Raw genomic sequence first — 14,158 nt, forward strand, 5'->3', positions numbered from 1 at the left:
GAACCAGTCTGGCCATTTTCCTCTGACCTCTGGCATCAACAAGACATTTGTGCCCACAGAACTGCTGCTCACTGGATATTTTCTCTTTTTCGGACCATTCTCTGTAAGCCCTAGAGATGGTTGTGTGTGAAAATCCCAGTAGATCAGCAGTTTCTGAAATATTCAGACCAGCTCATCTGGCACCAACAACCATGCCACGTTCAAAGTCACTTCAATCACCTTTCTTCCCCATTCTGCTGCTCGGTTTGAACTGCAGCAGGTCGTCTTGGCCGTGTCTACATGCCTAAATGCATTGAGTTGCTGCCCTGTGATTGGCTGATTGGACGTTTGCATTAATGAGCAGTTGGACAGGTGCATCTAATAAAGTGGCCGGTGAGTGTATAGTCACCATCATCATTGCATATATCAGCCACAAACTGAACACCAGTGCAATATTTATTACTTAGATTTACTGACTGAAGTTAAGTACGTTAACAGACTCATCCAAGAATGCTATTTTTCTGGTGAGTTTTAATCTGAATCATATCCCACCCTATCTGAGTTTGCAGTGTTTCTGGGTGTTTTCAGCTGTTTCTTCCAGTGAGTCCTTTAACTCACAGAGTTAGTGGACACGTGTCAGAATGTGCATAAGATCTGGGTTATTTGAGACTTCAGGCTCATGAGTCCTGATTCAGCACAAGGATTTGGATCATTACCCAGGATGAGTCTGTAACCAACCAGCTCTAGCTGTTAGACTGCAGAAGTTAATTAAATAACATGAGAGTTGGTTGGCTACAAAAAGACAGACCTCCAATAATCAACAGTATGTGTTTCAATGTGTTTCAATAATGTGTTTCAATTAAAAGTAGAAACAAACTAAACTTGTTTCAACAACTGAAGACAAACAACAAACAAGAAAAACAGAGGTCCGAAAAAGAGCCAAGCAGTTCGTGGATGATGTTACAAATTGGTTGGTCCACAGTGTTTATATCTTTTCTTGTATTGCTGATCTTTGTTTTCATTTTTATGTTTTCTTAGGTGACAATGTGTAGATGCCTGATGTTTATTTCAAGAATAAGTCTTTTCTTAGGATACAATGTTCTTAGTTATTTGACAATCCAGGGTCCAGTCCAAGTTAGTTGTCGTCCTACACACCTCTCTACTGCTTCCTCTCTGTTACCCACCCTAAGCCCCACTGAAACAGTGTCCATTCCACCACAGCCCAGATTAAATAAACTAGAAATCAACTCAAGGAAAAGCTCAGAAAAATCTAATAAAAATAAACAGATGCTTTACTGAAACAGAAAAATACAATTATTAAATGTGAATTATTGCACTTTTCTTAAAGTTTCTGTTAGTTTATAATTTGAGTTAATGTCTAACAGAGTCAGTTCCTGCTAACTATCTAAACCTTCATATTCCTACAACAACAAGCCAAGTAGGAGAAGAACCTGCTAAGATTATTCATTAATCCTAGGCCAGTTATTAGTTCTAAGTCTTCTGAGTCACTGACCCTCAGTTTTGCTCATACAAAATGAAAATCAGAAAAATCCCTTCTGTGTAGAAAACACCCAGGTTTTCTGTCAGGTTTTCTGATCACAGTGGATCAGGGGTGGGATCCACTGTGAGTAAGGTGTTGTACCTGCAGCTGGGACTGCAGTGAGCGTCGGGCCAGTAGGCTCTGGATAACGTTAGTCCGGTCCAGACAGTCCATGCAGTTGCTCCGAAATACTCCCTCCTGGCTCTGCAGCACCTTTCCATCAGCATCCACCAGGAAATATCTGAAACCACACACACACAGTTACTTTGAACAGAAAAGTACTCTGGGATGATGATCATTATGTTTAAAAACAGAACACTGACCCAAACTCATCCTGGATTTCTGTGACCATGTCCACTAAGATCTGAAGGCGATGCCACCTCATTCGACTGCACTCCTTGTGGAAATCAAACGCGACATACCTGCAGAAAAGAAACCACTCACTAAAAAATACAAAACTTCAATAAAGACAAGTTAACGTGTCAGCAAAGTCAGATCTGAAGCAAAAAACTGGTCAGTATCGTACTTGATCATGCCATTTCCCAGACTGGTCACCATTTTATCAAAAGTTAGCTCCAATGGTTTTTCAGAGCCTTTCTGGTTGACCTGAAATAAAACAAATGTTACAACAGCTCCATTCAGGGCATGTTTCAAATCAGTTCCCACTACAGATCAAATCTAAACCTGATCAGATATAATAATAATAATAATACTGCTTCTTCTCACCAAGTTTAAAACAACTTGTCTTCCATAGAGAATAGCCTGCGAGTCAAAGTGTCTCTGGAACCCATCGAACTAAGAAGAAAATCATTCATAAGAACTACATGAGAGACAGACGAAATAAAAGAAACATTTATCAGATAGGAGAGTAAAAACTGACATGATTGAAAGTTTTGCTGATCTGTGGTTTTGGTTTGTACTTCAGATTGGGCCTTTGGGACCAGAAGAAGGGGATCGAACCTCTTGTCTGAAAGCAAAAGGAAAATTCGGTCAGAATTCCCAGAGAGAGTTTATATATTTGTTTCTGCATTAGAACATGCAAAACAAGGTTTAAACTTTAAACATAAACTTTGGAGGGTTTATGTCATTAGAACATTTCAATATGTATGAATTAAATAGACTACCATAAGACAGTGAACACATCTTTGACATAACACGTAAGGAAAAAAGAAGTAGAAACTGAAGCTACATTTGGCTTGTTTTTTCTTTCTATGAAGCCATAAAGACAAGAGGAACACTGCAGCTCACAGAAAGCTTCCTGCTGCAGGATGTAACACAATATACCATTGGTTTCTTCTTTTTATATTTTTATATTTTACATTTTTAACTTCAGAAATGTGTAGTCGCAGTTTTCTGATCATATAAAAGCTGAAATACACAGAAAATGCAGGAATCAGTTTCTGTCAATAGGGGGCAGAGTTCCTCTGTTTATGTAAGATTAAAACTTTTAAAACTTGCACTTTTTGTTGTACAATACTAAAGGTTTCATCATTTGAAAACAAAGGACTGCCATGATATTAGAAATGTTACTATGATCATTTCCTATTACTAATTTTTTACTTTAGAAGATGATGTAAATCTTCTCCACTTCTCTACATGTTCTGTAAACTAGATTCTGAATCCAGTTTACAGAACATCCCAGCTTTAAAAGCTCAACTCCACCCTCTCTCCTTCATGAACTGAGAAAGCTCCTCGGATGACAAGTGAAACGTTTCAGCTACAGAACAGAAGTCCTGTTGTTTTTGTTTTTTCCCCTTTTCTTAGATTCACCATGTCCTGAATGGTTGAGAATCTACACCAGCATGTAAATCTTTTGCTAATTCTAATCTCAAACATTGCTCAGATTTAAGTTTGGCTCACCTGAACAAAGGAAGCTGTGAAGCTGTTGTGCTGCAGGATCTGTTCAGTTTCCACAAAGTTTGCAGCATGTCCTTCTGAATCAACGCCTGCAAAATGAAGGCATCTGAACTGTTTGAGATGTTCAATAAGTCCTGATATTTGAAAGTCCAATGTTCAGTCTGAAACTGGTCTCAGGTTCACAATCTAATGTTAACTGAATCCTGAAGTAAACCACACACGGACTGAAATTTACTGATGACGTGCTAACCCTGACAGCAAAACAAGAACAGGAAGTAAGAGCTGCTGGACAGTATAGAACGGTCCCATCTGACACACTTCTAAACTCAGGACAATAGGAACATAAATGGAACCAATGGATGGTGTAGAACAGTCACCTCTGATCTAGTGCCAGTCTAGGAACACCAAGAACATGCAGAGGAACCAATGGACTGTGTAGAATGGGAACTTCTGACTCAGAACATGCAGCTACAATGATGAACAACAGCCATCTCTGATGTAGCACCGGACTCAGAACATAAAACGTGTAGTAGAACAATCATCTCTGACATAGTGCTGGACTCAGATCATTGTGTAGAATGTCACCTCTGGATTCAGAACCATAAGAACATACAGCAGAACTGATACACATGTCTGATGTAGTGGTGGACTCAGTGGCATTGAGGGATGGTGTAGAACAGTTACCTCTGACGTAGTATCGTACACCAGCTCGGAAACAACTCCTCCTAGAAATAATACTCCAATCGAACACCTTCCCATTGATGGAGCTGGACTTTATGGTGATGACTAGTCAGCAGATGTGTTAAGAAACTAACAATACTGAAAGAGTAACAGTATCCTTCTGAGACCTGCATTACTATATGGACACATTGGGTCCTGTGCACCAAGGGCTTTGGGCCAGTTCATACATCCACCATATTACACCTGCCGACAGGTTTTTAATACAAAACGAAACCTGTCTGCCACAAGTCTCTTTGTACCCATCTTGTCTCACATGTACCTACTTTTCTACATTTCATACCAATTATACACACCAATGTCACCATGTTGTACCCACCTTGACAGTGGTCCTAACAATTATGATTTTTTTTTTTTTACAGATGTACACTCTTGAAATGGATACCATATTTTTAGACCGTTTTAGTTCTGTGAGATTCAGCCTCTAAAATGTTCTTTTTATACCCAGTCCTCTTACTGACCTGTTGCCAACTAACCAAATTTGTTGCAAAATGCTCCTCCAGTTATTTATTCATACCACTTACTTTTACAACATTTTGTTGCCTCTTTTGAGATGTGTTGCTGCCATCAAATTTAGAAATTACCCCCCATTATAAATTACAAGTACAATTTGTGAAACATTTGATATAATTACTATGTTCCATTGTGAATAAATTATGGGTTTATGAGAATTGTAAATCACTGCAATCTGTTTTTATTTACACAACATCCCAACTTTTGGGGTTATCAGAAACATCCGTTTCAGTAGGCCTCAGGCCTTCACAGCACCTTTGCTGCTCAGGCCTGAGTGTGGTTTGGCCTGGGCATTCAAGTCTGTAACAACACATGTTTTGTAAAGAACCTCAAATTTTAAAACAAAAAACATTAAATGCAGTTTGGTTTAATTAGGCATTAAGCTTATAAAACAATGAGATTTTATTATATTTGTCTAAAAACACAAGCAGGCTCTTTTTGTATTTGATACAAGCAGCCCCTGCACCATGGAGCATCTGCATTTTACACACTACGACTGTGCCATTATGCAGTTGCACAGGACAGGTCATATTTGTTACAGCATATAAGCGTTTATATTTATTTAATATTGCTGATTCCCAAATAAAGCACAGCCTGATCGTGTGGAGGGTTATGTGGGTACATGTAGTGCAAGCAGGGATGTGTGCATACACTTCAGTGCGTGGGGGTGAAATGTTCACAGTTTTGTCCTCAGCTGGTACAAAACAACTGCTAGGTACAAGGTGGATGTACGATCTGACGGAGATATGCACTAACCAGCACCCAGTTTCAATAACCACAGTCACTGAAGTCTGAAGTGTTGTTCCTTCGTAACATCACCTTCTGATACCAGTGCATCCGGAACAAGCCATCTGTAGAATTTGGTTACATTCGAGAATCCCTAATCCTGATTCTGGAATCGTTATTTTTTTTCATAAAGTACATCTATAAACTGTGATATGAAGTATAAAAACTGTAAAAAGTTGTTGTCACATTCAGACTTCACCATCTCAAGATGTAAAGTGGGAAAATCTTCTAAACATTGATCTGAGTTATATGTTTTACCTGGTCAAGTTCTGTAGATAACATGCTGTTAATTCTCTACAACTATGTGAAGTCATTGTTTGTGTTCTGTCACAGTATAAATAAGAAAGGCTTTAGGTGCTCACTTATTTGAGCCTCTCCAGTGTTGTTTCATTGAAGCTGAATGGTTCAGTTAAATCTAAACCAGTGAAAAGGATACAGCCATGGACAACAGGAAACACAAACCTGTGTAGCTGTAAAAGAACAGCAGAATTAGATGATCAAATATTATACTTCTTTAAACATTTTTCAACATGACCCCTGATGCGGCTTCATAACTGGACAGCTACACATTTCATTTTGATCTGCAGCACATTCTGCTTTAACCAAAACATTAATGTATGTTTTTGTTCAACTATTTTTAAAGGGTTCTTTATTTTACAGTACATTATTACCTCCTAATGGTGGACAATTATAAAGCATTTCTAAACTATGAATTACCTTTGAGACATCTTTTAAACACCTAATTTTGAACTATTGTAATCTTCATTCTGAGTTTATTTCTTCCCCAGACTTCTTGTTATTTTATTTTAATGTCCACTGCTTTCTTTGAAAATTAATCTGCAAACAAAATAAAAAAAAAACAGTACCTAACTGTCTCTGAGTAGACTGTAGATAATTCAAGATTTCTGACCAGAATATGATGTTCCCACTGACAAAACACAAACACTGGACCAACTACAAGACTCATAGTACTACCTGACAAAACAAGGTAAACAGACTTCCTCCCACTGCTCACCCAAAAGTTTTCATTTTGACTGACTGCAGGTGAGTTTGAGGTGGTTGGGCCTTTTCATGCCACTCATCTGATGGATCGCTCGTGTCTGGGAAGGAGGCCTCAGTTATCATGTGGATGGGTCACATGAGTTAGTGACCCATCCCCCCATTGGATTGACGTTAGAGTCTGAGGAGGCTGTCTCAGGTGACAACTGTTCACACCTTAAAACATGCTGACATGAAACTGTTTATTGGGTTGGTAAAACCAATGTGACTTGAATGACTCAGAAGTGTAACTGTCCCTTTTACAGCCTGAAGGTCCCAACCAACCAGTAGGACTAAAGAAAACTACCGAAATGAGAAACATCTTCAAGTACCTAGAATGGAAGTCTTGTTGCTTTTAATTTAGACACGATCTGATTAGACTAAAGACACACTGCAGTCTATTTTTAGTTTAAATGGCTTGCACTTATATAGCGCTTTATCTAGTCCAAGGACCCCAAAGCACTTCACACTACAATCATTCACCCATTCATACACTGATGGTGGTAAGCTACACTGTAGCCACAGCTGCCCTGGGGCGGGCTGACAGAAGTGAGGCTGCCATCACACCGGCGCCACAGAGCCCTCTGACCACCACCAGTAGGCAAGGCAGGTGAAGTGTCTTATCCAAGGACACAACGGCTGAGACAGTCGGAGCGGGGGGTTCGAACCAGCAACCCTCCGATCACAAGACAAACCCCTACCTCCTGAGCCACTGACTTTAAAAACTAAAGTCAAGGCAGGACTAAGACTGGTATTTTTACTCACCTCTGGCTGTGTAATAAAATCCCTTAACAAGTGCCCGTTCCACACAAAACGTGGATCTGCCTGCAGCAAAGACAGTAACTAAATGTCAGTACAACAATACAAGGGCAAAAATAAGGACTGCAGAAAAAAGTACAACTTCATTCTACAGAATTATATTCTGTTATAACAGAGAGAAGCACATTGACCTTTAATTTCTATTTTAAACAAGTTCTTAATTATCATTAGTACTTTATGAACATAAAATTAATGCCTGATATGTTTCAAAGAGAACGGACTCTTAAGCAGAACTAGACCCAAAGAGATGGTTTAATAAATACAGCTGAAATAGGCATGGCTGAATTGCTGTAGGTTAACTGGTGAAAACTGCTCCAAATGGCTAAAGAAACAGAATAAACCATTTATTGGACTTTGGGTTTCTTCTGTGGATGTTCAGATAGAACTGAAACCAAGTAGGTGTAAGCTGGGGCTCTGAACCAACAGGTGAACTGTGGTAAAACACCTGTCTGGATTCACTTGGACAGAATGTGGAGCACAAACTGAGGGAGCCTCAGGTGTCAGGCTGTAGATGCTGGGCTGCATGTGGATCTGACTGAATGGACCTGATGGACATCACACAGGCCTCAATGGCCAGCAAATAATGACACTTTTTTTGTTAGCCTAACGGTACCACGACCAAACTAGACAAGTGCTTTTGGATGCTGTGTTTGTTACCCTCTCCAGAAGGCTCATGTCCTGGAACTCTGGGCTGGTGTTGGCCAGGCGCTGCAGGGTGTGGGTAAGGTCATAATCTGCTGCAAAGTAGAAGGCATCTGTGTGAAGCACACCGTTGATCATGGACACGAACGTCTTGTTGTCTTGCATCTGCAATGAATAAATCCAAAGATGTTTTTAAAAATAAATGACAGCAAATCAAAGTTTGAAACTTAAATGTTATAGTTCACAGAAGTGACACATTTTGAAAGAGTTAAGGCAGCAGCAACCAAAGATTTTAAATCAATAATTGATTTATTAACACTAGATACATTGATTGCAAAGTGAAAAAACAAAAACTGAATTTCTTTATAATCTGTAAATTCATACATATATTCTCATTAAAAGAAATAAATAAAAATCTGCAAAGCATTAAGTTCAGCAGAAATACAACAGATTCAACACAGTCACATGATAAATCCATCCATCTGTTCATTTAACCTGCTTTTTTATTCATCAGGGTCATGTGGAGCTGGAGCCTGTCTTCAGCGGTCATTGTGTGAGACATGGTCCATACAGTCCATCGCAGGGACACGTGGGGACAAACAACCATTCACACTCTCACCCACACCTACAGATCATTTACAGTTAACAACGAACCTGACACAATTTCTTTGGTCTGCGGGAGGAAACCAGAGTACACAGAGAAAATGATACATTCCTACATATTAAATGTAAAAAAAAAAAAAAACTGGTCCAGATTGGAAACTAGCCTGGAGGGAATAATCCCAGGATTACTGCTCCAACACACCTGATTCAGAGCTTAAATCACTTCTTCATGTCCTACAGAAGCCTGTTAATCACCCATTGATTCAGATCAGGTGTGTTGGAGCAGAGGGACAAGGAAAACATGTAGGAAGGCGGCCCTCAAGGACCAGCATTAGACACCCCTGCTCTAAGTGGAGTCAAAATTCATATTTGGGAGAATATGAGTGGGGAAATAACTCCTAAGAGAATGTTATATTGCAAATCAAATGTGGTCTCTTAAACAATATCCAATGCTCTGTCTTCTAAAACAGAAATCATCTGTCTAACAGAAACAAAAATTACAAGACTGAAATTTGCCAAAATGCATACAAGCCACAAAGCTTCTGGAAGAATGTCCTTTGGACAGGTGAGACAAAAATAGAGCTTTTTGGCAAGAAGTCTCATCAGCTCTATGTTCACAGATCCAACAATGAAGCATGCAAAGAAAAGAACACTTTAACTCAGCAGAAGGTCCTGGGTCCTCCACCACAATAATGAAACAAAACAGGCCAGAATGGACCGTTCTGAAGAGTCCTTCTGAGCCCGGATCTAAATCCTGTTGAACATCTGGAGAGGGAAGCCTTCAAACCTGAGACAGCTGGAGCAGTTTGTTCATGAGGAGGGAACCGATATGTTGACTCCTTATGGCTGCCCAAGCCTTAAGGGTACCATCCACTTTGTCAAGCCTTTTTTTAAATTCTGTTTCACTAAAATTCAAAACAGTGACTGTTTTTTTTTTCAGCTCAGATCAGTCCAAAAAAATGTATTACTTTTGTCAGTTTCAAGTTTTTTCAGTGACCTTTGTGGGTTTTTCTTTCTTAACAAAAGGAGAACAGATTTTATCTGCTTCTGTGAATTCCTTCTCTTGTTTTTTCATTATTTTTCCCACCACTGCTTCCCATCTTATTTAAAACGTGTTTTGGGCCTGATATGTTGACATACATGGCTTAAAGATAAACTGAAATCAAATCTAAAAAAAATGACATTTCACTGCAGGGACCCGTTTATCTGACCTAAAACTAAAATAAACTGGGTTTTTTATTTTTACAATATGCATATTTTATGATTTTTTTTCAACTGATTTTGGCTTCAAAATACTTTTCAGTTCAGCTTTAAGTTTTAACAAGAAAACTAAATGAAGTTTAGATAAAACAGAACACTGATCCATTCTGCTAGAATAAACATTAATAAATTATCCACACTGTCTCAACTTTAGATTTGAGTTTGTAAATCACACTGAAAGACTGATGTTATTAGAATATGAAGGAAATACTGTATTCTGTATATTTTGCTGCCATCTAGAGTTTAAATAAGAAATGATAACACTGGAAGATGAATCCCCTTACTCAGAGGGCTTTAAAGCAATCAGCACAAGGTTGCAGTCTTCACACAAAAACACATGTAACACATCATTTCAAACAAATAAAATAATTTAAAAACTGTAATTTTAACACAGAGATCTTTTATTATTTTACAGAAATGCCCGTATCTGAGCCAGGATCAGAGTCAGTGAAAACAACACGAGCGAGGGTGACTAACAGCAAACGCCACCCTCCAAACTCACACCTTTATTTGTAACCTTAACCCTGAACCACAAATGTTTGATTGGGTCCATCTATGGCCTTCGCTACAAAAATAAAAGACACGTTACAAAAAGAAAACCCACCTGGTCATCATTTAGGTGCAGTATTGTCCTCTTGTAGGAGATGATGTCGAAGTCTGAAGCCTTCCACACAGCATGACCCAGTAAATCTCCTACTTTGGTTTTCTTTGTGATGACTACCAGGTACATTCCTAACACCAAAGAAAAACAGTTTCACCGTCAGATTTTTACAACATATTGAACTTGGCCCAAATCTCAACGAGGTAAAGTAAACAATGATTTTACCTGCCAGTAAACGGATAGTTCCCATGATTCCACATATTGGCATGGTGTCAGCTGACACAGGAACGTACCCCCTCCCTGAGGAACAAAACAGGAAGCAGCAGGCGTCAGTGAGTCTGTTCAAAATTTATGCAACATTTGATTACAGCAAGACAATAAAGTTTCATTTTTCCATCAGCAACACGTAATGATAACATAGAGACGATTAATCAAAACAAAAGAGTGAAGAATTTTTTAATTAAAGAAAAATGTCAAAAATGAACCTGGAACATTTACAATGTGTCAATCAATACATGGCGTGTCCCGTGACAGAAGAAATGTGCGTCGTGGGACAGTGGAAACGCCACATCACGGGACAGTAGGACCGCTCTGTCGTGTCCTTACCAGTGACAGTCATTTCAGCTGACACCCTGTCGATCACCAGGACCTCCACAGAACTGTGAACATCACAAGGCTCGATGTAAAACTTCTCTGGGGTTGTGTGTCTGCAACAGAGGCAGAAACTGCTTCAGATCCACATAAGCAGCACTTTGTCAGCGTAATCTCACACAACTAGGAACTAAGACTGCAGGGTTACTTGTGGTTCCTTGAGTTTCTAAAAGAAGAACAGGAGGCAGAGCTTTCAGTTCTCAGGCTCCTCTCTTGTGGAACCAACTTCCAGTTTGTGTGATGCTGACACCCTGACTACTTATAAGATGAGGCTTAAGACTTTCCTTTATAATAAATCCTATAGTTAGGGTTGGCTTGGGTTTCCTGCAGTGTCGCTCCTTCTATTAATTCCAAACAAGTACTGTGTGGTGTGTGGCTCTTTGTCCTGTTGTTGACTGAAGCTTATTTACCACCTGGTTTAATGACTGTTTTTCTTTGTATTTTGACATTTTGTTACAGAGTTTTATGTGAACTGGTGGACTGAATGTCATTAATTGTACATACTAAGATGGGGCTGTATTCATGTGATTAAAAGCTTGGCCCCCTGGATGTCACTGTAACATTCACACTCTTGTAAAATTCAATTGATAAGAGTAAAATATTTATTGCCCATCATCTTTTTAGAGGTAATAACGTGACTAACTACAGCAGTCTGGTTTTGGACCCAGAAGCAGTTCTGTCAGAGACCACAGCACATCCTGTGCTGGTTCTGGTACGAGTCTGGTGCTCCATCAGTCCAGCATACATGTGTTAATGTGCATTTTTCAAGAAGTCCATCAGGTCACCATACAGACAACAAGTCAGTCAGTGATCTGTTTTCAATCATAACTAAATGGCTACACATGCATAGACTAGGTTGTAAAGTGTATTTACACAATTGGCAGTGTGCAATGCATTTCTGGATCGTGAATTCATGAACTTAATGTAGTCGGTAAGGAAACCACAAGACACGACCAATAACTACTAGTAAGGTTGTAGTCAGTGATTAAAAAACCTAAAACCACTTTGAAAAATAAAGACAATGCACTACTTTTATTAAGTTCCCTACCTTGCATTATTTCATCAAGTTGTTTGGTGTTGGGATTAAAGGAATATCTCATGGCTGCACGTACTGTAAATCTAAAAATAAAAACATTATACTTTCCAAGTTTAATTGTTTTAAATTCAAATATTTAATCCTCGGACTTCCTTGCTTAAATACTTATTTATTTTAATTCTGTATTATTACCATCATTTCCGTTTATAGCAAAGATGGGAAACAAATGGAAGGAGATATTTATACAGCGGTTAATAAGATGGTGATAATCTGACAGGTAAACTGTTTCATATGGCTGATTAAAAACAAAGCATATGGCGATCTGACAACTTCTGCTACCTGTTGGAAAACTGTGGCTGCTTTAAGCCCCCAGGACAGGAAAGTTAAACAAAATACATTTTATCCTGATCATTTCCTCTTGTTGACCTCCAACAAGGTGTTTGTTTGTTTGTCTGTGCACAAAATTACTCAAAGATTAACGAACGGATTCTGATGAAATTTTCAGGAAATGTTGATGTTGTCAAAAAGAACAAATCATTACATTTTGGTGGTGATTGGGATCACGATCCGTCTCCAAACATCTTTAATGAGCCTTTGGCCTAGGCGGAGAGTTCCTCAACATACGGTGATGACATCACGTGGTCATGACGTCATCGGTCCCGTTATGACATCACAGTGACAGTGGGTCTTGGCGGAGGTTTGCTCTCTCTAGTTTCTGATGTTTTGTTAGCTTTCTAAAGCTAACGTCTTTAAACTGACGTGATTATTGTTAACCATGACGTCAGCTGGATCCCCACCAACACCCACACGGCTTTTTATTCCACATAAATGTAAAACAAAGAAGGAATTCCTTAATACTTACAGACAGTAACTCTCCACAGTCCACGCCATCTTGATGCTTTCTAACCTCCGTGACGTGTCAGCTCCTTCTTCTTCTTTAGGCCGTGAAACTTCCGGTCTGTGACGCATATGCGCCCCCTCCTGGGCTGGAGGACTGGCAGCAAGAAGGCGCCCCTCGCCAAGGATGTATTTTCTAGAATCTGGACTCCAGATTCTAGAGTATACGTCACGCACACTCTTAAAAATAAATTCTGTTAATAAAATCAGTTGGTCTTAAAAAACAGTTCAGCCCAGCAGTCCTTCCTGTCCTTAGGTTTAACTTCAATTCTCCTATTTACTTTAATTTAAAAACAGTTGTTTTGGCCTAATAGCATTTATAACATTTGACTTTAACACGATCCACTGTTTTTTTGTCCTGATGAACCTGTTCGGTTTCTGTTGTCCCATTAAATGCATAGCTGAGTCTAAACCTGTAGTCTTCTTACTTATTGTTCTTTCTTCTGAGTTTTCTCTCTTCAACTTTATTGTCCCACTTGTGGTGCCATTTTTTAGACTTACTGCCAGTGGCTAGAATTCAATCAGTTTTACAGATACAAACTTATATTTTGGTGTGCTTGTAGCTGAGACTGAGCACTTACAGATTGCCTGAGAACTTTGTTTAAACATTTACCAATAACTATTTGGAGTCAGCTCTATCTGTTAGCAAAACATCTCAGGAACCACAGGACAAGTTTTAATGAAACTTTCAGAAAATAATTACTGGATGTACATTTACTGTTGATTAACTTTTGGAGCCAGACCAATTTAATAAGGCTGCCACAACCAACTGACCTTAGAAAATTAATAATAATAATAAAATAATTCAGTCAGTTTTACTGATATTGTGTGTTTAGTGTGGTTGTAACTGAGAGGCATTCCCGACACATACTCTGAGGGCTACAAATTAAGCAAAATATTTGCCTAAAACTTCAACATTAGCTGATGGTGTCAACCCTGGTTGTCTGTTAGCAAAGTACAGCATTTTAAGAAATAGTTCTCACCAACGTGTATCTATGGTGGCCCACAGGTGCAAATGCACAGCAAACTGTTAAACGCGCCACAAACATTGAATGATGCACACTCCAAAACACACAAAATTGTTATATATATATTATACACTTACATATACATATATTATACATTTTATGAATATTTTTTCCAGAATTAAGAATTAACAAAAACAGGTAACACATACAGAACAGATCAAACAAGACAA

At 38.8% G+C, this 14,158-nt stretch overlaps 1 protein-coding gene across 8 annotated transcripts in view; it reads right to left on the minus strand.

Annotated features, from left to right (window-relative positions):
- Positions 1–13,042, minus strand: part of LOC108250049 (phosphatidylinositol-3-phosphatase SAC1-B) — a 25,033-nt gene extending 11,991 nt beyond the window's left edge. For 7 of the 8 annotated variants that reach the window (XR_005234218.1, XM_017439747.3, XM_017439752.3 and 4 more), the window contains exons 1-14: positions 12,926–13,042; positions 10,983–11,083; positions 10,602–10,676; positions 10,380–10,507; positions 7,928–8,077; positions 7,217–7,276; positions 5,850–5,883; positions 4,061–4,162; positions 3,380–3,465; positions 2,400–2,486; positions 2,246–2,314; positions 2,046–2,125; positions 1,843–1,941; positions 1,622–1,760 (exon numbers count right to left, since the gene is read on the minus strand). Coding sequence is in view for 7 of the 8 variants with exons in the window: in XM_017439747.3 (XP_017295236.2) it covers positions 1,622–1,760; positions 1,843–1,941; positions 2,046–2,125; positions 2,246–2,314; positions 2,400–2,486; positions 3,380–3,465; positions 4,061–4,162; positions 5,850–5,883; positions 7,217–7,276; positions 7,928–8,077; positions 10,380–10,507; positions 10,602–10,676; positions 10,983–11,083; positions 12,926–13,032 (1,317 nt within the window). In the remaining variant the exon portion in view is untranslated. Of the gene's footprint in view, positions 1–1,621; positions 1,761–1,842; positions 1,942–2,045; positions 2,126–2,245; positions 2,315–2,399; positions 2,487–3,379; positions 3,466–4,060; positions 4,163–5,849; positions 5,884–7,216; positions 7,277–7,927; positions 8,078–10,379; positions 10,508–10,601; positions 10,677–10,982; positions 11,084–12,075; positions 12,147–12,925 lie in introns of those variants that run through there. The other variant, XM_017439748.3, reaches the window with a different exon arrangement.
- Positions 13,043–14,158: the final 1,116 nt, after the last annotated feature.

This window comes from Kryptolebias marmoratus, linkage group LG16 (assembly GCF_001649575.2).
Source record: "Kryptolebias marmoratus isolate JLee-2015 linkage group LG16, ASM164957v2, whole genome shotgun sequence".
NCBI lineage: Eukaryota > Metazoa > Chordata > Actinopteri > Cyprinodontiformes > Rivulidae > Kryptolebias > Kryptolebias marmoratus.